Source organism: Mizuhopecten yessoensis, unplaced genomic scaffold (genome assembly GCF_002113885.1).
Source record: "Mizuhopecten yessoensis strain PY_sf001 unplaced genomic scaffold, ASM211388v2 scaffold5155, whole genome shotgun sequence".
NCBI lineage: Eukaryota > Metazoa > Mollusca > Bivalvia > Pectinida > Pectinidae > Mizuhopecten > Mizuhopecten yessoensis.
This window is the reverse complement of record NW_018405907.1, coordinates 522,925-546,762: the sequence shown is the minus strand read 5'-3', so window position 1 is coordinate 546,762 and position 23,838 is coordinate 522,925. Positions and strand designations below refer to the sequence as shown.

The following is a 23,838-nucleotide window of genomic DNA, read 5'->3' as shown; positions in this document are numbered from 1 at the left end:
GGCAATTGGTGCTTTCAGCTTTATAACTTCTATGATGCATTTTAAAGTTGTAAATAAAATGGTCTTTCAAGACTGGCACTTGCCACTAGTAACCTTGGACCTACTACAAATATAGTATTTTATATAGATCTGTGTCTGTATAGCAAACACCTAACAATATTTACTCTTGATGTTAACGAGATTCGATACCGGGCATTTCCATATACAGTATAATCCTGTGTACACACATATATCACTATATAGATTTATCAGGCCATGCCTATAGTAATTGAACTAGTTCATCTATGCCATCTAAAGTAAACACAAGCTGATGGCAATAGATGTTCTGTAAATATTAAGGATTGCAAGACCGCTAGATATTACACCGTCATATTCTATGAAAGTCGATGAGACATGCTGTGCCCACATTATTTTTTATATATTTTTACATAATGGTTTCTTGGATAATATTTGTTTATCCCTCTGATCAATAATACGTGCTTTTTAATTTTGTTTATTTCCCAAAGTCATCTAAATAGGATTAGGTTATAGAATACTTGGTAATAGTCCTTGTTAGTCAATCTTACGAATATGAAATTATACAGAAATCATCATTACTTTGCATGGTATAGAAAAACAATAATAGCAGATATTTCACAATAAATGTATACTTTTGGTTTTTACAATGAAATTTCATCTATCAAGAATTCCAATACAATGTACCACTGTCTTAACAGTAATTATATATGCATTAGTAGAATTGGAAATTGAAAAAACACCCGGCGAAAATTTCTTAAAAAAAAGGGGGGGGGGGGGGGCGGCGGAAAACGCTAAATTCAGTTTACCGAAAAAAATAGGTACACATTATTTATGAACTTAGCTGTTGAAAGGACGTTTACCAATGTACAACCAACCAACCAATATACCAACCGACCAATATACCAACCAACCAACCGACCAACAAACCAACCAACCATTTGTTTACAGTCTTTCGTTCATGTTGTTTTCGTGTTACAGTATGAAATAATTCATAGATGTATCAGAAAAATACATATTCTGAAAAAAGAACTTAATACACCCTTGCGACACATCGATATAGTCTGTAATGTTTTGCACACAAATCTGTTTGCACTATCGACGGCAACGCACTCCAGGATAGCAGTCAATCACAAGAACACTGTTCAGCAAATATCTCATCAACAAGCATTGACCTATGACCTTCTGTAGCACTGGGTGAACGTTAGAAGGGATTACAGTCATATGTCTGAATACCTTAGAGTCATCAAACTTCTTTTCCAATATTCATCAAAATTCTTCCCAAAAACGATTCGAAGCAGAAATCGTTCCTAGATAACTTGACCATCTCGGCGTGAGTAATTCCGTACGACATGACGGTAATAACCAATAACAAATCGTTACATGTAGCTGAGTGTTTACAAGATTATGTTTTACCAATGTTTTTTCTATGTTAATACTAATGATTAAAATATGTTCAAGATTGTTTTAAGAAGTACTTGATTATAAAGGTCATTATTTTCGGTGATTTAGAAGAAATTACTACGGTTTCAAGTTTCATATTGAATCAAGTTCATAAACATTCAAAAATCCAACATGATTATAAGTGCTCTATAAAGGAGTAGGCGTTCATGTTAGTGTTGCAGTCCATTTTCTGGTTATTAGATTTATGGTCAACTGTATTGATTATTTTCTAACATTTTCCATTCGAAGAAATATGCCTTACATCACTGAATCCTGCAAATATGTAGGTTCGTTATCACTGGGAATTACCGTGAAATTACGTGTATTAGTTTAGATGTATTACAATATCCGAATGGTTAGCGTTGGTTGTCAAAGTAACAATGTTTTTTTCATGAAAACATATCTTCATATTCCTAGAAGGAAGGGCGAAATAGCTGTATGATGCAGTGAAATTCATATTTAGCATATTAAATTCTTTCGTGTGTTAGTTAATATCATCTCACAAAAATACATAAACTAAGAAAGATAGAAAATCCTCGATGCTATATAAATAACAGCTGGAGCCCGTTTCACCATCAGTACATGTATCATGTGGACTTCATAGAAATATATTGGCAATTAACGCTTTGATGTTGCTCGTGTTTGTTAGAAAATATGAAATTGCTGTAACACTGATAATGATATCGATGTGTCAAAATATTAACTCATTATCACATATCAGATGATCTTCCACGCATGCGCTGCAAATGATCAAATAATAGTAACACTAAGTTGAACTTGCAAGTATGGTTACAGAAAGAGATATGTTTCGGTATATTATACATACACACTGCGATTGTCAATGTAATGCTTATATAAGCATTACATAAACAGTCATAGCCATTCTCGCTGTCAATATATAATACTATTCTGTACACACTGTCATGCACAATGTTGACTAGCTTTATATATCAATACATTATACGGGTGCTGACTGGGGAATGACAAACAGGTTGTTTGATGTTACACATGTTGCCTATTAAGGATTGTTAATCTGTTCTTATATGTGTTTGAAATGTTTTGTGTCGATTCTGCATCACTGCGTCTAGTCTTCCGAATGGAACCAAACCTTATACTAATAAGACAACAAATATTTTATTATATTTATGACAGGTACCCTGACAGTAATTATATTAAATTAATACAGCTATATGTCGTGCAGAATAAATCAACGTTGCGTTCAGATCCATTAGTCCATGGAATATGGTGTTGTGAACGATACACGATATCGTGATAAACGGTAAGGTAAACACACGAATAACAGGTAACGCTACCAAAACACACCATATGTGCTATATAAAAACATTATCAGTATTATAAACATACACTATCAGGGCTATTACAACCCATTAGCAGTGCTATCAAAACACACCATCACTGCTATAACCAAACACTGTCACTTCAAATAGCAGGCAATGCTATGTGAACACAATAGCAGTGCACGACAAAAACACTTCCAGTATTTTCCCAAAACAAAGCACTACCAGAGCTAAACTTTATCCCAAAATACTTCACTTTCAGTGCTATCACAAAACACTGTCAGTGCTATCACAACAAACTGTCAGTGCTATCACAAAATGCTGTCAGTGCTATCACAAAACACTGTCAGTGCTATCACAACATACTGTCAGTGCTATCACAAAACACTGTCAGTGCTATCACAAAACACAAAACACTGTCAGTGCTATCACAGCATACTTTCAGTGCTATCACAACATACTGTCAGTGCTATCACAACATACTGTCAGTGATATCACAAAACACTGTCAGTGATATCACAAAACACTGTCAGTGCTATCACAAAACACTGTCAGTCATATCACAAAACACTGTCAGTGCAATCACAACATACTGTTAGTGATATCACAAAATACTGTCAGTTCTATCACAACACATTGTCTGTGCTACCACCAATACTCTCAGTGCCTTCGCACCACACTGTCAGTGATATCTCAAAACACTGTCAGTACTATCACAAAACACTGGCAGTGCTATCACAAAATACTGACAGTGCTATCACAACACGTTGTCTGTGCTATCACCAATAATGTTATTGCCTTCGCAAAACACTGTCAGTGTTATCACAAAACATTGTCTGTGCTACCACCAATACTCTCAGTGCCTTCGCACCACACTGTCAGTGATATCTCAAAACACTGTCTGTCTTAACTAAAAACACTGTCAGTGCTATCACAGCATACTGTCAGTGCTATCACAACACATTGTCTGTGCTATCACAAATATTGTCAGTGCCTTCGCAACACACTGTCTGTGCTATCACAAAATACTGTCAGTGCTATCACAAAATACTGTCAGTGCTATCACAAATATTGTCAGTGCCTTCGCAACACACTGTCTGTGCTATCACAAAATACTGTCAGTGTTAAAACAACACATTGTCACTATAGATAACATACGGAACCGAAACAAATCACTAGCAGTGCTATTACAAATTAATGTTACTTTATATAACAGGCAGTGTTCAATCAAAACACTATAAATGTATTTACAAACGAAGTCCAGTGCTTAAGAACCCTTACCGACTGCATTGTAGTTTTCGTATATACACTAATCCATCCCCATCTTTCATTGAATCAGTTTTGGACATAACTGGAACACCTGTGTCAGTTAGCTCAGTCGGTTAGAGCGGGAGGTTAACGATCTGAAGTACAGGGTTCGAATCTTGGTCAAACCCTCAGAGTTTTTACATTCGGAATACTTATCGATTATGTTTGATTTAGTTCGATTTTTATCTTTCTTCCATATACGTCACACATCGTTTTCTTTTCAGATTTTTTTTAACAAAACTATGGTCAGGCTGGATAAAATGCGTAGATAGTTTTTGGTTGTGGTATGGAGATTCTTAAACAAAAACAACCTTTAATTGCTAGTGGAAGTGGGGTAAGTAAGTAGAGTCCTCAGGAGACGCAGTTATATACAAAAACAATGAAGCATGGTGCACGACAAAAACGATATTTATACTTTAACAACAGTATTGTTATATAAGTTAGAGAATGTGCCTTCATGAAACAAAGAATATTCAACAAAAGATGGGTTTTTTTATATTACATATTCTTCCTAGCTTGAAAAAGAGATATATATACAAGAATCTCAAACTAAATCTAACATAATATTGGAATCGATTATTATATTACGGTATTGAGGAGAGAGTCGGCATGATTTGTGTGGCCACATTGTCTGCAGTCAAACTCCCATAGGATTCGCATCCGAAACTATAACTCAAATTTACTATTTTTACTCCGGTAATAATACATAAACTACAGGGTTGAAACGCATCGTTTGGTTTAAATTCATATATAATATTCATAGTGCTCTTCTGGCATGGAACAATTTCAGATTTATAATGTACGGTCTTTTAAACGAATAATTTTAAGAGAAACAGAATTGTAACAACTGTCACAGAAATGTAAACGAAAGCATGCCTGTTCAGACATCGCATTACGCAAATCATATCAGGGTTCTATGTTTGTATAATCTCTCACGTTGTAATCAAGTTTCTATTCCTTGGCTTCTAACCGACATAAGATTTGTGTACGTTAAGCAAATTATAGCTTAAACATTCAACGTCAACTCGATATCTCTACACAGGGGATGTAAGTGACACCAAATCAGCGACCTCCAGCCCAGAGTATACACCTTCAACCTTAGTAAATCGGTTCCGCATTGTCATGTCGTCATAGACTGTTTGACAACACTTGTCACGTGTTTTGACTTCACAGAAGCCCGGATGTTGGTGCAGTCTCGAGTGCCGAGTGTACCGAGCTTAAATCAACGGGGGCTCTGCCAAATACGCCAATAATGACACAGAATCTCTTCTCAAACGACAAGCTTGGCATTCACATTTACATAGCTACTAAAGGATACGGCTTTGGCGCTGCGCTTCGGGTAACTAAATGTAGATTTTGGGCGAGGGATATGGAAGGATGCCATATGCAAGAGACATGTCTGTTACCGTGCTTCGTGCCTAATTATATCATAATGTGTACCTCTGATTTGTTTGATTCCTGTTTAAAACATGCAGACTTCCACTTATAGGCGTATCAGACATCATGATAGATGCCCTCTATTTCCTGTTCAAGCTGATACGATAACCTGACCAACGACACATCGCTACTTACATGTAGAAGATGTGTATATTTATAAATTGACAAGGACATTTTGCCACGATCTCTATATTTTCTTATATAGTGTATATATAATATCGCCAAACAGTTCAAAATCAATCAATCTCTGTCACAAAAAGTACAGATATGTCGTCAATATACTAAAATGTATGACTAATATAATGGTGTCGTAATCGAGCATCGACATACCAACTGAAATCAATCATGTTTTGTTCAAGTTTCATATTGTATTTCAGGAAACAAAGGGACGATAAAACGATATAGATATCTCAGGCAATGTATTATAATTGAATATAAGTTTAGTCGTGATAAGATGTTTTTCTTTTAATCAGTATATATCCCAGGATTGCACTGCTAGTATTAACTTATCACAATTTAAATGATACGATTATAGCTGTATAAATTTCCTACATTGCACTATTTTGTTTTGGTAGCAATACTATATGATTTAACGAGAAGTGAACTTTTTTAGTACATATATGAGTAAATCATACTATCATACATGTTTCTTATGGTTATAGTTCATTTTTGGACATACTCTATATATCATACCAAAGTCACAGCTCAATAATGATTGTATTTATCAACATGTTGCAACTACAAGAATTAGGAAATAGATACAATATGATAGACATGAAATGCACCGCATCATACAGCTTGTTCGCCCTTCTAGGAGTCATTGGTGATGTTAAGGGCCAAAAAGAGGCATATCAGAAAATACGTTAAGATGGGTTCAACATTCAGAATCATCTGTGAGCATTTATTTTAACACCACAGAAAAAATGTTGATTTCCTAGGCCTTGCTATGTAAAATATCTCTCCTGTTCGTCGACCATGGACATGGGTTGGCCCTATAAACGGTTAGAAGGAAGGTTGACATAGAAACCTTCTGCTAGGTCGACTGTACAGATGTAAATATCGCCAAGTTTGAATTGTCGGTTTAGTTTGTACAAATGCTTCGATTAATTTAGTCGTATTTATTCAGTCGGGGAGTAAACACTCTGCAGGCATCAGTTTCGAGCCAACATTATTTGAACTTTATATTTAATAAAATCAAAATAATCATATATATTATCATACATGTCACGTATAAAATTATAATGCACGAGAACGATATACCTTAATGAACCCATGCACCACATCTGATCTGGTCATTGAAAAAACTATCCTTAAAGGAGCACTATGAATTGATTGTTTGAAACCGATTTGGCGTAGCGAAAAGACAGATATAACCTATTTTCTTATTGAAATATCCTGATGCGCGACTTGTATTGTATAGCTCAATTATTAAATCAAAACAAAAAGGATAGATAATTTATCTCATTTTGGGTTAAAAATCTGCTTACGTGGGAGCAAGTCCTTTGGTAACAAAATTAGAAAACGCACATATGCCTTGTTTGTAGAAGAGGACCACGTTTATCAGTCATACTTAGTCATACAACAGTAATATAGGAATACCTTATCTCGGGTTAACCAGTACAGCATCGATCTCTATTGGTTATATGAAACACAGAACTGTACGGAGGCGGAAAGTCCTTTGATTTACTCAGTCTAATATATGATCTGATGACGAATACAGTGGAAATAACAGTCATCGTGAAAAATCTATCAAACTGAATTTTGCAGTTTGAATTTGTTAGAAAGATTATTACAACATCTTGCTTTTGGCTATACAGAGACTACTATGTTATACATATATACACGCAATAGAATTAGTTTTAGTATATGTGACCTTAATGTAATAAGTAGTTGCTATTTTCAAAAAAAAGGTTTTCTTATATGGGCTTTTTTACTTCCTGCAAATAATATGTTATGTAACTTTAGGTTAAGCTTGTTTTTTGTGTGTGTTTATTCCCTATATAATCACCTTCAATATCTATCACCCATCCTTAAGTAAAACAGTTGACTGCTTCTTCGTGGTTACTGAGATTCAGCAAAATACAGGATAATGTAGTACTACGTAGAAGTCAGGTTTTTAGGTTATTCGGTAGATACCACAAAAACTCGTTCTAATATATTGTCACCAGTTGTCCAATACAAGTTAGGCGTTATGAAAGGTTTTGCTGAATTACGAAAGGAAAAAGTGTTAAGGAAGAAAAAAGAGAAATATGACAATGAAACCCATTACCAATTAGCTACGTAGCAAATATAACGAGGTACATTATATCGAGGTAATTAATTAATTAATTTTGTGCGAGTTTCAATAAACGCTAGATACAGTCCCGTCATCTCCGGACACAACAGTGGGTGATTTTAGTGTCTAACATGATTAAATATTGGTAAAATATGTCTGAGATCGTTGTTAACTTACTGAGATCTCTGTGTGTTAGATCTTTTGTGGCCTACATGTACATCTAGCATCTACTTGACCTATTTAGACCGTATGTGACATACTTGCATCGTTCGTGACCGACTTTGTTTCCACGATTTTACTAGAGGTAGGATCTGTTGCTGCAAATTCGGATCGCTTTCTAATTAACATTTTACGCATTTTGTAAACTCTTGTGCATAAGTATTTCAAATCTACATCAGCGAGACTGGCGATGTCACGTTATGGAATGTAGAATACAAACAGCAACAGCGAACCGTGTCTTCAAGATTTCAAACCATGTTATATCCAAAAGGTCTTTTAGAAAATAATGCTGTTTAGCTATCATGTCATATGATAGTTATAAAAGACTCTACATTAAGGGACAAACTCGCACAATACCAAAGGAACTAACAGAAAATCTATATTATGTTAAAGTTAAAACTAGCGCATAATTATGCTGAACAGTCGAAGTGAAAGTATAGTTATCTTTTAGTGTCAAATGAACCAGATCATTTTTCCTTGTTACATGAACGTCAAAGTGACTTATAGTTTTTTTTATGATTTTTTTAGTAGCTACGCAAGTTTCTGTATTTCATCAAAAATAAGAACAGTGTAATATCGATTTTAGGGGAGAAATTATGTACATTTATGCAGTTCCAAGGGGAAACAGACCGACATTAGTTCAATATTTGATAGCAGTATATTTGATGGCGTAAGATAGTTGAACAGATGCCGTATTATGTGTGGGACTAGATCCAAATAAAGCGATCGTCTTACCAACACTCTATACATTATTAACGCGTCAACGTCTAACATTTCGCTATATATAGGGAAATGGAGTCGAGCAATACATTAGGGAGGAATGCTAGGTTGTAAACAAAATCCCAATCAAGCCTTATTGTAGTAACCATTTGGAATAACATTCCAAATTAAAAAAGTTACATCTAAGAATGCGTTATTCAAAACTACATTTGCATGATGTTCATCATTTATTTTAAGTCTCCCCAGTATTGCTGAAATTGCATTTTTCTTTCTCTGATTTTTTTGATATTTTACTATGGTTCAACACAGCCCTATGATTTCTTTACTACGTTTCCTCAATTGCTGAAGTTGATTTTATTCTTTATTTGATTTTACGGTTCAATATTTACTTCGGTTCGACACAAGTCAATATTTCGTTTTATTATAGTCTATTGCTGAAGCTGCATTGATCTCTTATTCTTATTTTGAGGTTCAATATTTACTTTGGTTTGACACAAGTCAATATTTCCTTTTCTTTTAGACTTTCCTCTATTGCTGAAGTTGATTTTAAATTTTTCATTTGTTTTTTGTTCAACATTTACTTTGGTTCGACACAAGTCAATATTTCCTTTTCTTGTATTCTTTCCTCCATTGCTAAAGTTGCATTGGTCTCTTTTTCCGATTTTGAGGTTCAACTTTTTACTGTGGTTCGACACTATGCTTTGTTTCCTTTTCGTTCCATTGATGAAGTTGCATTTCTGTTTTGATTTTGATATTTAACATTTCCCTCGCTCGTTGGCACTTCATTGTACTTTATACACCCTAGCCATGTCCAGTTACGTTATGACGTACGGTTTGACTCGATATTTTGATCATTCAGCTTGAAAACACGTGTGTGTGTAAAAACAATATCACTGTTTACGGTAGACCCTCGTTATAACGCCAATATTAATCAAGCATAATATAGGCAACGTAGGGGATTGACACGATTTCGAGGAAGACATAAAATTGTTTTCATTAAAAGGGGAATAATGAAATGCATTTGCAGTTAGGAAGATATTTTTGTGTTTGGTTACACGAACAGTGTGGGACAATGGATGTGTTGCCCACATTAAAATACATACATGACTACGAATCTTGGGAAGAAAATATGAAAGTTTTGACCAACAAATGTTAGACGTGATCTGACTCGCACGTGTTCTCGTTCTATTGTAGATTAAACAGCGGATGTAGAGATGATGTGCTGATATAGATTACACATGTCTGTCTGTCCAGGTTCACCGGGGAGATAAATAAACATGTTTCACCATATCAACTACACAAAACAATCACCTTTTAACTGAATACAACGTTATTTCTTAAGTCGTATCAATATATTTATTATCGTGGCAAAGCTGACCTTCGTCAAACATTAAGGTGAGTTGTTTGTATATTGGTGTTAAATTAATCGATTCTTTGAGAATGCAAAACATTTGCAGGACGTTTGATCCTAATGAGTACCATAGTTCGCCACAATGCCGTTTAATGTTGAATCTTTGATACAGAACTATCTACATATCATATTATTTTTCAATAACCTTTAGTGTAAGTATACGTAGGTGAAGTCATCAAGGACATGTTGCTGAAATGCAATCTATTTATTTACGAAATATTCAGGTAAACATTCCAATGACCTTTTAGTCAAAAGGGAACGATAGGCTTGCTGCTGCTACACTAGATCAAAAGGATGTTAAAAACTGAAACTAATACAGTAAGGAAGGATTCTCAAATCTACCAACAGTATGGTCATATGTTTTTAATTTGAAGATTCCGTTGGTTTAGACACAGGAATTTTTAACATGCACCAGCTTACAGAATGAATGTCCTATATGTAACAATAATTGTGTGAAGAAAAAGATTGAAGCTGAATTCGATCGCAGAACAAGGAAAAGGTCATAATGGTCGGGCAGGTGACTCCTTTCCTGAACCCATCCCTTCAGGAAATCAACCTTGTTGAAAGGCAAATGCGCAAAAACAACTGCGCTATCCGAACAATTTATTCTTAATATAACCCATCATTTTTTATATTAAATATGTACAACCGTTCAATGCCATGTCTTCCCTTGGGTTTCCAGGTGGGTATACTGTTATCTCAAACTTTATGTTAATTTCCAATAAAAATATCGATTTTACGTCGTTATACGGCCGAAATCTTACTACAGTGCCAATTAGTGTCAATTATGAATAAACAAAGGGATAATATCTGAATAATGGATGACATATAATAGTGACACACGTGTTATCTAAACAGGGAATTAACGTGTTAAAACACGCTGTCGTACACACACATACGATGTGGTAAATTTGTAAACATTGACTGTTTCTGAAATATTGACACTGACAAATAGACATAATTAGCTGAATGGCTACAAAACAAACCCTGATGGCTATCGTTTCAAGAGCACATGACAAAGAGAGAAATATTCGATACTTCTGGGGTGGAATCTGTAACATTTGTACGACCCGATAAGCACGGAACATTGTTAAAACAAACGGAAGACCGATATAAGTATGCACTATAATGTATTGTGATTGTGACGATTGATATCTCAAATATTGGTAATCGCTAATCCTACGGGTCAGCGTACCAGTAAGTGGTCACGTGACCCGCGGGAAACACTGGTGATTAACACAAGGGTAAATGAATTGGATATTAACGGACGTCACTTTAATCAATATACATCATTTATGAGTAATACAAACAGGTATTATACATATTAATGTAATTCTGTTGAAATGTCAATACGTTTGATATAGGTTACGGTAATGCTAGACGCTTTATACAAACAGTGACACCCTTCCTCTCATTAGTGTAAATTTCAATAAACAACAATGAAACATTAGCCAATATTGAGTTGTCAACTTAACCTTAATTACATTTTATCTTCAATTAGGTATATTGCATACACATATGACCTTGTATACATTTCAATTAATAATTTGGATCAGTTTGATAAAAGTTGATTTCACGAATCAAAATGTCTTTTTTATTTCTATAAACTACGTGTGGTAATTTTCCTGTGTGAGAGTCAACTTAAACAAGATGTCGGTTGGAAGGAGATGATTTGGACAGATGCCTTTCGAATAATGGTTGAAGTAGAAGGTATGGTAAGTATGGTCTGTCATAGTACAACCTTCAACGACCTTTACGTTTCTATGTAGATATAACGTGCGTTGTATACCATAAAAGTGCAATGTAGGGCTGACACGGAAATGTTCAAATAGAAATATAGTCCCCCCCCCGCCCCAAAATAAAAGTTGGCCTCTTCAGTCAATCAATAGAAATGCTAGTAGTTTGAAAAGCAATATTGACCAGGAGTTTGGTATCCCATGTGGTTATCAATTTACCTTCAATAAATTTTGTAAAAAAATGTCGCATTCGTACTCATGTGCGGCTAGTATGTTGGGAGACACAAAAATACTTTAAAATAACGGAATCAAATTATAAATAGGAAAGTTGGTTTAAGTTGAGCAACCTAAGCCTACATCGTACACTGCAGTTCTTTCGTTACATAAAATAGTATGTTTGAGTCAAAGGATGTGATTGAGGAACATGAACTCAAAGGTGTCGCGTACATCCTGCAATATATATAATTTAAAGTAAATCATAAACATACAGCTGTAGATGTAGGTTATGAGGGTAAACGTCAATCTGCCCATTATCTTTTAACTTTTTTATTACCTACACTTTTGTGTAAAGTGCATATCATCTGACTTCAAAAAGGAACGTATGTTATCTACAGCTGGCAAAAAAACCTAGATTATATTAAAAAGGTAAAACAAGTGGACACTCGTCGAGGAAACTCAAATACCAAAACTCCAAAATATTGGCACCAGTACAACTGAACAACATCAGGTACGTGTACGAGCCATAGCGAGGAACGGCATGAGTTATGGTACTTACAACATCAAAGTTTAAGCAATGATACTCCTTTCGTTGTGGAAAGACAAAGGAACTTATGTAATTAGTTGATTTGTTGAATAAAAAGTGATAAAGTATCAATCGACATATCTTATATACCCGAGTTAATTCCCCCTGATGAGGAGAGGTACATGGAGGGGTCGTAGGATGTGGGAGTCATTGCTAATATGGCTTCCTTAGCCTGCATAATACCTTCGTGGGTGTCGATTGGTTAACATGGAACCGTAAGTTGATTCATATCACTGACTGGTCAAGGGAGTCGTAGGAGAAGATGGCCTGGTCAATCTTGTCAGCCATCTTAGAAAACAGTACAAGCCAAACAATCGATTTCTTATTAGCTTAATTGAATAATCCATACTTTACCTCTATATATCACAGGTATATGAGAGGGAGACACTAATGCCAGCAGGTCAAGTCCTACAGCTTCTTACTAAGTGTTCGGTCAGCCGTCTGACAACTGGACAGTTTAAGATTGAAGCATATTGCTACATATTCACAATGGTTAGTTTCGATATAAGTATTACTTTACATTATCAAGAAATAAGGACATACTGGTTTGATATTTTATCAAACGTATTATTTGTCAATAGCCCATAGCACTACTTAAAGAGTTGCTTATACCAAGTGTATTGTCAAATGTCACCAAACAAGACTGCAATCAATTTATGCTATTTTGACTTTTGCTGCTGTATTGAATAGTATGCATAACTTAAGTGTTTATATTTCTGTCAATTGTGTCTATATATAGAATATTGTGGCTAAATATGAAATAAAGTAGTTATTTTAGTATTACATTGTTTCTTAATCTATAGTTTATAGTATGTTATTGTGTCTATATATAGTATGTAAGTGTGTCTATTCATAGATTATAGTATAACATTGTGTCTACATAAAGATTATAGTATAGAATTGTGTATATATATATATGATAGTATAATATTGTGTCTACATATAGAAATCGTATGTTATTGTGTCTAAATATAGATTATAGTATAGTATTGTTTCTACATATAGAAAATAATATGTTAGTGTATCTATATATAGAATTTAGCATGTTATTGTGTCAATACATAGAATTTAGTATGTTATTGTGTCTATATATAGAATTTAGTATGTTATTGTGTCTATATATAGATTATAGTATTGTATTGTGTTTGTATATAGAACATAGTATGTTATTGTGTCTATATATAGAATATATTATTTTATTGTGTTTGTACATAGAACATAATATGTTACTGTGTCTATATATAAAATATAGTATTGTATTGTGTCTATATATAGACTATAGTATTGTATTGTGTTTGTACATAGAACATAATATGTTACTGTGTCTATATATAGAATATAGTATGTTATTGTGTCTATATATAGAACATAATATGTTATTGTGTATATATATAGAATATAGTATGTTACTGTGTCTATATATATAATATATTATTTTATTGTGTTTGTACATAGAATATAGTATTAAATTGTGTCTATATATAGACTATAGTATTGTATTGAGTTTGTACATAGAACATAATATGTAATTATGTCTATATATAGAATATAGTATGTTACTGTGTCTATATATAGAATATAGTATGTTAGTGTGTCTATATATAAAATATAGTATTGTGTTGTGTTTGTACATCGAACATAATATGCTACTGTGTCTTTATATAGAATATAGTTTGGTATTGTGTCTAAATACAGAATATAGTATTGTATTGTGTCTATATATATAGGCTATAGTATTGTATTGTGTTTTTTATATAGAATTTGGTATGCTATTGTGTCTATATATAGAACATAATATGTTGTTTTGTCTATATATAGAATATAATATGTTACTGTGTCTATATATATAATATAATATGTTACTGTGTCTATATATAGAATATAGTATGGTATTGTGTCTAAATATAGAATATAGAATGTTACTGTGTCTATATATAGAATATAATATTGTTTTGTGTTTGATTATAGAATATAGTATGGTATTATGTCTATATATAGAATATAATATTATTTTGTGTTTGTATATAGAATATAGTATGTTATTGTGTCTATATATAGAATATAATATGTTACTGTGTCTATATATAGAATTTAGTATTGTATTGTGTTTGAATATAGTATATAGTATGTTATTGTGTCTATATATAAAATATAATATTATTTTGTGTGTTTATATAGAATTTAGTATGTTTTTGTGTCTATATATAGAAAATAGTATTGTATTGTGTCTATATATACAATAAAGTATGTTATTGTATCTATATATAGAATATAGTATTGTATTGTGTTTGTATACAGAATATAATATGTTACTGTGTCTATATATAGAATGTAGTATGTATGGTGTTTTTATATAGAATATAATATGTTATTGTGTCTATATATAGAATATGATATGTTGTTGTGTTTATAGTTTGAATATTATATTATTTAGCCTATATAAATAAAACAATGTGTTATTGTGTCTATATATGGAATATAGTGCAGGTGTTTGGTCTATCTATAGAACAAAGTATATTATTGTGTCTATATATAAAAATAGTACGTTATTGTGTCTATTTATAGAATTAAGTATGTAAGTGCTTTTTTATATAGAATATGACATCTTATCGTGTATATATACAGGATATAGTACATGTATGGTAGTATGTCTATAGATTAAATATACTATTTAATTATGTTTATATAAAGACTTTCTGATGTTATTGTGTTTATATAAAGACTTTAGTATGTTATTATGTTTATGTAAAGACTATAGTATGTTATTGTGTTTATGTAAAGACTATAGTATGTTATTGTGTTGATATAATGTCTTTAGTATGTTATTGTGTTTATATAAAGACTAGAGTATGTTATTGTGTTTATATAAAGACTATGGTATGTTATTGTGTTTATACAAAGACTATGGTATGTTATTGTGTTTATATAAAGACTAGAGTATGTTATTGTGTTTATATAAAGACTATAATATGTTATTGTGTTGATATAAAGACTATAGTATGTTATTATGTGTATATAAAGACTATAGTATGTGATTGTGTTTATATAAAGACTTTGGTATGTTATTATGTTTATATAAAGACTAAAGTATGTTATTGTGTTTATATAAAGACCTTAGGATGGTATTGTGTTCATATAAAGACTTTAGTATGTTATTGTGTTTATATAAAGACTATAGTATGTTATTGTTTTCATATAAAGACTATAGAATGTTATTGTGTTTATATAAAGACAATAGTATGTTATTGTGTTTATATAAAGACTATAGTATGTTATTGTGTTTATATAAAGACCTTAGGATGGTATTGTGTTCATATAAAGACTTTAGTATGTTATTGTGTTTATAAAAAGTATATAGTATGTTATTGTGTTGATACAAAGACTATGGTATGTTATTGTGTTTATATGAGACTATAGTATGTTAATGTGTTTATATAAAGACTATGATATGTAATTGTGTTGATATAAAGACTATAATATGTTATTGTGTTGATATAAAGACTATAGTATGTTAATGTGTTTATATAAAGACTATAGTATGTTATTGTGTTTATATAAAGACTATAATATGTTATTGTCTGATATAAAGACTATAGTATGTTAATGTGTTGATATAAAGACTATAGTATGTTATGTGTTTATATAAAGACTATGATATGTAATTTGTATATATAAAGACTATAGTATGTTATTGTGTTTATATAAAGACTTTAGTATGTTATTGTGTTGATATAAAGACTATAGTATGTTAATGTGTTTATATAAAGACTATAGTATGTCAATGTGTTTATATAAAGAATATAGTATGTTATTGTGTTTATATAAAGACTATAGTATATTAATGTGTTTATATAAAGACTAAAGTATGTTATTGTGTTGATATAAAGACTATAATATGTTATTGTGTTGATATAAAGACTATACTATGGTATTGTGTTTATATAAAGACTATAGTATGTTATTGTGTTTATATAAAGACTATAGTATGTTATTGTGTTTATGTAAAGACTATAGTATGTTATTGTGTTGATATAATGTCTTTAGTATGTTTTTGTGTTTATATAAAGACTTTAATATGTTATTGTGTTTATATAAAGACTATAGTATGTTATTGTGTTTATATAAAGACAATAATATGTTATTGTGTTGATATAAAGACTTTAGTATATTATTGTGTTTATATAAAGACTATAGAATGTTAAAGTGTTTATATAAAGACTATAGTATGTTATTGTGTTTATATAAAGACTATAATATGTAATTGTGTTGATATAAAGACTATACTATGTTATTGTGTTTATATAAAGACTATAGTATGATATTGTGTTTATATAAAGAATATACTATGGTATTGTGTTTATGTAAAGACTATAGTATGTTATTGTGTTGATATAATGTCTTTAGTATGTTATTGTGTTTATATAAAGACTTTAATATGTTATTGTGTTTATATAAAGACTATAATATGTTATTGTGTTTATATAAAGACCTTAGGATGGTATTGTGTTCATATAAAGACTATAATATGTTATTGTGTTTATATAAAGACTATAGTATGTTATTGTGTTGATATAAAGACTATAGTATGTTATTGTGTTGATATAAAGACTATAGTATGTTATTGTGTTGATATAAAGACTTTAGTATGTTATTGTGTTGATATAAAGACTATGGTATGTTATTGTGTTTATATAAAGACTATAGTATGTTATTGTGTTGATATAAAGACTATAGTATGTTATTATGTTTATATGAGACTATAGTATGTTATTGTGTTGATATAAAGACTATAGTATGTTATTGTGTTGATATAAATACTATAGTATGTTATTGTATTTATATAAAGACTATAGAATGTTAAAGTGTTTATATAAAGACTAAAGTATGTTATTGTGTTGCTATAAAGACTTTAGTATCTTATTGTGTTGATATAAACACTATAGTATGTTATTGTACCTATATATTTTATATATATATAGGTACAATAATATGTTATTGTGTTTATATAAAGACTATAGTATGTTATTGTACCTATATATATATAAAATATAGAACGTTTGTGTAAACATACAGAGCATATTTTATTATAATAATTTAAATTGTGTCTGTATACATGTGTAGTTTGCTACACTGTTTGTATGTATGTATGTATGTGTGCATGTATGCACCAGGCTTATAGAAACTGTCTTATATGAGTAAATATAGGAAAATATTTCTGTACATGTAAAATTGATACGTTATATGGACATTTATGATATGTTTTATGTATTGTATATATATATTATATTACTTAACGTCATTCATATACTCTTTTATGTTTATATATACACTCGGGTACTTAATCTACCCCACGATGTCACTGTGTATATATAGTATTACAATGTACGCACACTGGTGACACATGACAAGGAGTGACCCGCATTGTATTACTCCATACCCCACCCACTGTGCCTATCCCACGTGTACTCAGTACGCACGCACTGTCTGCACGAGAGAGGGGACTCTATAATGTCACGTGTGTATGTCTCTGTTACAACCGATCACTACTATTTACCCGTATATGGCATATGTTCTCTATATTCCAATAACAAATACACGTGTATTTACTTTTAGTCACGTGAACGTATATGCTCAAAACATATCCACACAATCTTACTACCCAAATTCCCTCTTATGTGACTGTATGCTGGTCCGATCTTTCTATAAGAGGTTAGATCTCAGTACAGTACACGTAATACAGTTTCAGTGTCGTTGTATTCAATTTACACGTTTTCAGATTTTAAAGCTGATCTGTCATCAGGCCTCTCAGATTATACTGTATTCTGTATACATTGACTCGGTTGGTTCAAGTGTATTGGCATTACAGAATATGTTACGTTTTATCATTTAATGTCAAACAAACGTTCATACAATAGTGCAAAAGGTATTGACTCAAAATCTGAGTAAAAACACCACGATATAGACATTGACTCTTAATTTGAGTTGATACTATTTTACACTCATTTAATACTCACATCATTTCCTCTTGTGGAGCTGTTTTATAGAATTGCGTGTGTTTTCTGAAAAACGTACATATCATCCTCAGCAGTGTCGATCTATCACCTATTGAATGATCGGCCGCCCCAAGCCAAATGTAGTAACATTCTCACTTTATCCATAAGACTCCACCCGAACGCAAGATCTAATCCAGAACGCGGCACACTACTCCACAGCACCTCCAAACAGCATCCAACCACCTCTGCCTCCCATACTCCTTCCTTCAATAGCTTTGCCTAAGCCGTGAGCACACAACAACACACACACAACACACACGGTGTCTTGTAAAGCGAAGCTTGTGTAGCGCTCAATTATTCCTATAGGCAGACAGAATTTCTCCGGCATTCAATACCACTATTCTCTGCTGTAGCCAGGCAGGTAAGCTAGTTCGGCCACGGTGCTACTACAGCAGCGCCAGGTAAACGAACGCAAGGGAAAATCAATTGTCGCTTTAAGGTTTAGGCTGTTTTTGTATTGGGGAAAGAAGTTTCTTCAATGGCGTCGGCAAACACTACCTTACTTGGTTGAATACATCAATATTTAAGTTCATTTTTACCTCTCGAAAACATGGTTATTGCTATTACCGTGTAAACAAATCCATAATTTTCTCTTTGTTCAAAGTAATAGGTTTGAAATACAATATTTCAGTGTAACAGCACATGAAAATCAATAATTACCTCCCTTGGGACGTAACGTCCTCTGACATGCAGAGAGGCCCATTGCTGAGGTGCGTTCGATGTAGATTATAGTTAGGTGAATATAGGCGGGTTCGAAGCTGGTGTTGTCTTTTCGATACGCAGACCTTTCTGGATCAATATTCAGCACGAACTAAGACATACGTGTCAAATTCGATAAAACACAAAAATTCTAGAAAGGAAAAAAGAACATTAAAACATTTCTAAAGACGGTTGGAACGCAAGCTATGTCTCAGGTGGACTAGGATGTGAAAGCAAATCAATATCACAACCCAAGTACCGTGGCATAGCGTTCTCTAAAACACAGACCATATTACAGCAGCGTTAGCGCTCCTTCGGCAAGCCGAACACAGTCGAAAAGATCGAGATATCTATAAAATATGTACGAGCAACCGATGGAGTGTGTAAAAGTGAAAATGTTGCCTGCAAATTTACTTCCTTTTATTTCGATCGGATGCGATACAGTAAGTTGGGAGTACTGCGACGTTAAGTCAAGCCTACCAGGGAACGTGGCAGGTATTTGACAGAGCTTCTTTTATGTCTTAGTGACATGTAAAAAACGAAACCAACCTTTCGTTTAAAAGAAATGACGGATAGGCCAAGCCTTACAAACTGATGAATACCGAAAAGCTCCAATTATCAAGGAAACAAACATAGGATGCCAAATGACCAGCATCAACATGGATACAAATGAACTTTACACATGCGCATGCGCACAACTTTTCGCGTATACAGTTTTGAACACTTGTGTTGAGCTCGTTGGAGTGTGAGAAATGAGCAGGAGTAGGCAGCTCGGTATAGGTAGATCAATGGTACTGATATCTCCTTCCTTAGCAGCACGGTACAGTAGCTTCCCGCAGTTTCATTTTCGGAAGACACCTCTGGTTGGTGCCTAGCAGGTTGTAAAGAAGTGGTGTAAAAGTAATTTCCAAAACGGGAAATTTTCACGAGGTGTTGTAACGTAGGAGAGATACTGGTACTAAAGCACGCGCGCTCGCGACCTCCGGCCTCGTATTCCTAGACATTCGATTGTTTGTAGTTCTTTTTATAACACGCTGCAGACTTAATATGCACTTCAACAAGGCGGGAAAGATTTTGTATACAGCTCTCATGATGTTCATACTTAAACTGTGCGAGGCACATTTTGGATTTATTATCAAGGTTTATTTATCCTTGCACGTGTTTATGGTCTACTGACTGAATTCTGTGTTTGTTCTAGGAGTCCGTGTTATATACTTCTGGACAGTAATGAGAGAATGCCATATCACAGACAAAAAGAAATCTGTGGTTCCACGTTATACAATGATCTGTTGAGTTCGCAGGAGAATGCCTTCCATGGACATTGCAACACAATTCATGTTTCCAATCTTCTTCCAATTACAAGTTCAGGTCTATTCGATTAAAGTGTATGATCATGACGTAGCTCTTCGCTGATTGGTTTAATATGTTTACCTTCGGTTTTACGTCAGTGTAACATACTATTTGTTACATCATAATTGGGTTTATACAGTGTTGTGTTAACCTCGTAGAAAGTCATTAGCTGTATACATGTACTTTAATTACGAAGTTTTATGTTTTCATCGTAAATTCAATTATAATCCACATTGAATTATTACTGCTATCCACACACATCTCTGTACGTTGAGAAAGCCTACCCTGAAACACGTGTAGCCGTCTCAGATTTGTCTGTGTACAACTTTCATGTATACAACCAAACATGTTCCTGTATAACGGTGTTCAAATAAACGTGTCCGTTTTCTATTTAGAAAGACTACTACAAGTTTCGGTTCGGCGCTTGCCGTCGTCCCTAAGGTAAACAGACATGAACGTATAAATACCTGTCTTTATTGCAAGCACGTGGCGAGGAATGCGTCATAATGACAATCATGGAAATAGTACACTATCAATTTAAATAATTCGTGACAGCTAGTATTCACAACGATATGTCCTCTTTTAAAAGAACGTCAAACATTTAACATTTTATTAACAGATTCAACTAAAGCTCTATTGTAATCCGATTCCTATTAAGTCCATTAATTATGGATAGACTTCTGGTTCCGCTAAACGGTTCAGACATCCCTGTCACTGCACGGAAAGCTAACGTTCCACTTGAGTAGCCATTTTCACAAACAGTAGTTCTGTATGTGGCAGTCAGGCCCATGAATGATGCAGATATGCTGATTGTTTGCGTAAATAACACTCGAACCGTTATTATGATTAATGTGTAAGATGAGATAAATATAAGTTTAGATACCATCGAAGCGTCAACATGCCCTGTAACTTCACGTTCTCTTAATGCGTGACATCTAGACAACTTTGGTCCCGCCTAGGGCTACAGTGTTGGTATCGTTCTCTGCATCTGCCGAAGACTGTCTCACTTTTTGGATATGTTCGACAACAAACATGCAAGTTTGCTAATTGAATTGAATAAACAACTTTGTGTTCGGAAGTCTTAGCAAACCTTTATACAGTGCCTACACCCAGTTCACGAAATACCTCAGTAAAACAAACTTAGTTGACCTCAGTTAGTCCAACATGCATGTATTTAAATGAAACACACAGCTAATTAGACGTCTACCATTACCATGTACAGCGTATTGAAAATATCAAGTATTTATATTGCTTTATTTGAAACACATCTTTCGTCATTAACATAATTGATCTGCTGACAATTGATAACTTCTGAACCTTTCTCCTAACACTATTTACTCACTGAACATCAGTTCGGAGTCTATATAGATTGATGCTCTCTATTACCAAGCCCCTCTAAAGAATGGACGGACAAGCAAGAGGGTCATTTGTCGGACACGTATTGACCACACAAGACAAACGAAGAAAAAAACACACATGTTTAGCGAGGCAGACGGCTGGCCAAGTCAGATAGCGATATATTCGAGCAGATAAATGTCCGAGGGTTTTTAATCACACAGAGGCACCGTTATTAATTATTTGGCGACTCAGACTGACCAATGGTCAGTGCGGCCACACAAGTAAGGGGAGGGTATCCATAAATTAATGTGTATTTTTTTTTTATTAAACCATTTATTATTATGCGCTTTTAATTTAATTCCCATCATTCATTCATTCAGTTTTACTCAATCACTTACTCAAATGTTCGTTCGTTCATTTCTTTATCCGCTCGTTCGTTCTTGTTCAATAATAAACTTATTTAGTGCTTTTTTCATTCCTCCACACGTGTATTTACAATATTGTTTCTGATTTCTATAAAAGTATATCACTCACTTAAGCTTCGCGGATTTATGTAAACTGCACAGTTTTTCTCTGTATATACTGTATAACACAACAATATTCTGGCTTATTCCTGAATACGCATAACGTTTCTAGATTGCAAGCGCACATACACAACATGTTTGCCGTTGGAAACAATTGAAACAATTTCCTAATTTCACAAGTTGTTTAACTTTTAATTGACGGCCGAATTACTGTTCAGATTATGTCTACAATAGCACTACTTGCATGACGAATCCAAATGTAGCCAATCACAATTAGGCCGGGATTTATCATGGTATCGTAGTTCATCGGAGTTGATCAGTTCGGGAGAAGAACATGCCTTCTGTATCCCACTTCATGTTTTGTAAAAGGTGACAAATGATGAGCCCCCCGCAGAGTCGGTGGTTTCTTCTGTCTTCATCATGGCGAATATTGAAGAATGCAGTTCCCATTGCGACCTTTGGGATCTGGGCTTTTTTATGACTACCCCACCCGTTCGTTTCGACGGTTTCTTCCTCATAGCACGTCACCATATGACCTTACCTAGTTTAAGAGTTTAAGAAGGTTTAACCCGACACAAACAAACAAGCTTTCTGACTATCGTCTAGCTGGAATACATGTATCTGTATCCGCGGTTCTGTTCCATGCGACTTATTTATAGGAGCCTAAGAGTTAGGAGAATGAACTGTTAAAATGTGTTTACGTCCTTTTAACAGCTATGGTTATTGAAGGACAAGACAGGATTTGGTGGTGGAAGAAAATCGGAGTACCTGGAGAAAAAAATACCGACCTGTGACCAGTACCTGGCGACTGCCCCGCGTAGGCTTCGAATCCCAACCCAGTGGTCAGTTTGTTTGTTTGTTTGTTTGATTTTGTTTAACGTCCTATTAACAGCTGAGGTCATTTAAGGACGGCCTCCCCTGTGTGCAAGATGCATGCGTGTAGTGTATGTGTGTGTATTTTGGGAGGCTGCGATATGTTCGTGTTTGTCTCCTTGTGATAGCGCGGAACTGATGCCGACTTTATAGTGCTATCTCGCTGAAACATACTGCCAAAGACACCCAGCAGAGGGCTAGTGTTTGTTAATGTATCTGAACACCTTATGAGATATACGTGCATTTAAAAACGTAATCGACTTCATTATATTAATTAGCAAAACACTCGTATGTTTTTTGTGAATTATAAGAAATCGATCATTAATCTATAGGGGGG

At 33.5% G+C, this 23,838-nt stretch overlaps 1 protein-coding gene across 2 annotated transcripts in view; it reads right to left on the bottom strand.

Moving 5' to 3' along the window:
* The window catches only part of LOC110450313 (innexin unc-9-like), a 96,446-nt gene that overhangs the window by 17,803 nt on the left and 54,805 nt on the right, over nucleotides 1-23,838 (bottom strand). Inside the window, exon 1 of one of the 2 annotated variants that reach the window (XM_021497775.1) lies at nucleotides 18,679-18,931. The exons of the other annotated variant lie outside the window; for it this stretch is intronic. Within the exon in view, the coding sequence (XP_021353450.1) occupies nucleotides 18,679-18,743 (65 nt within the window). The 5' untranslated portion in view covers nucleotides 18,744-18,931. Of the gene's footprint in view, nucleotides 1-18,678; nucleotides 18,932-23,838 lie in introns of those variants that run through there. 2 annotated transcript variants of the gene reach the window in all.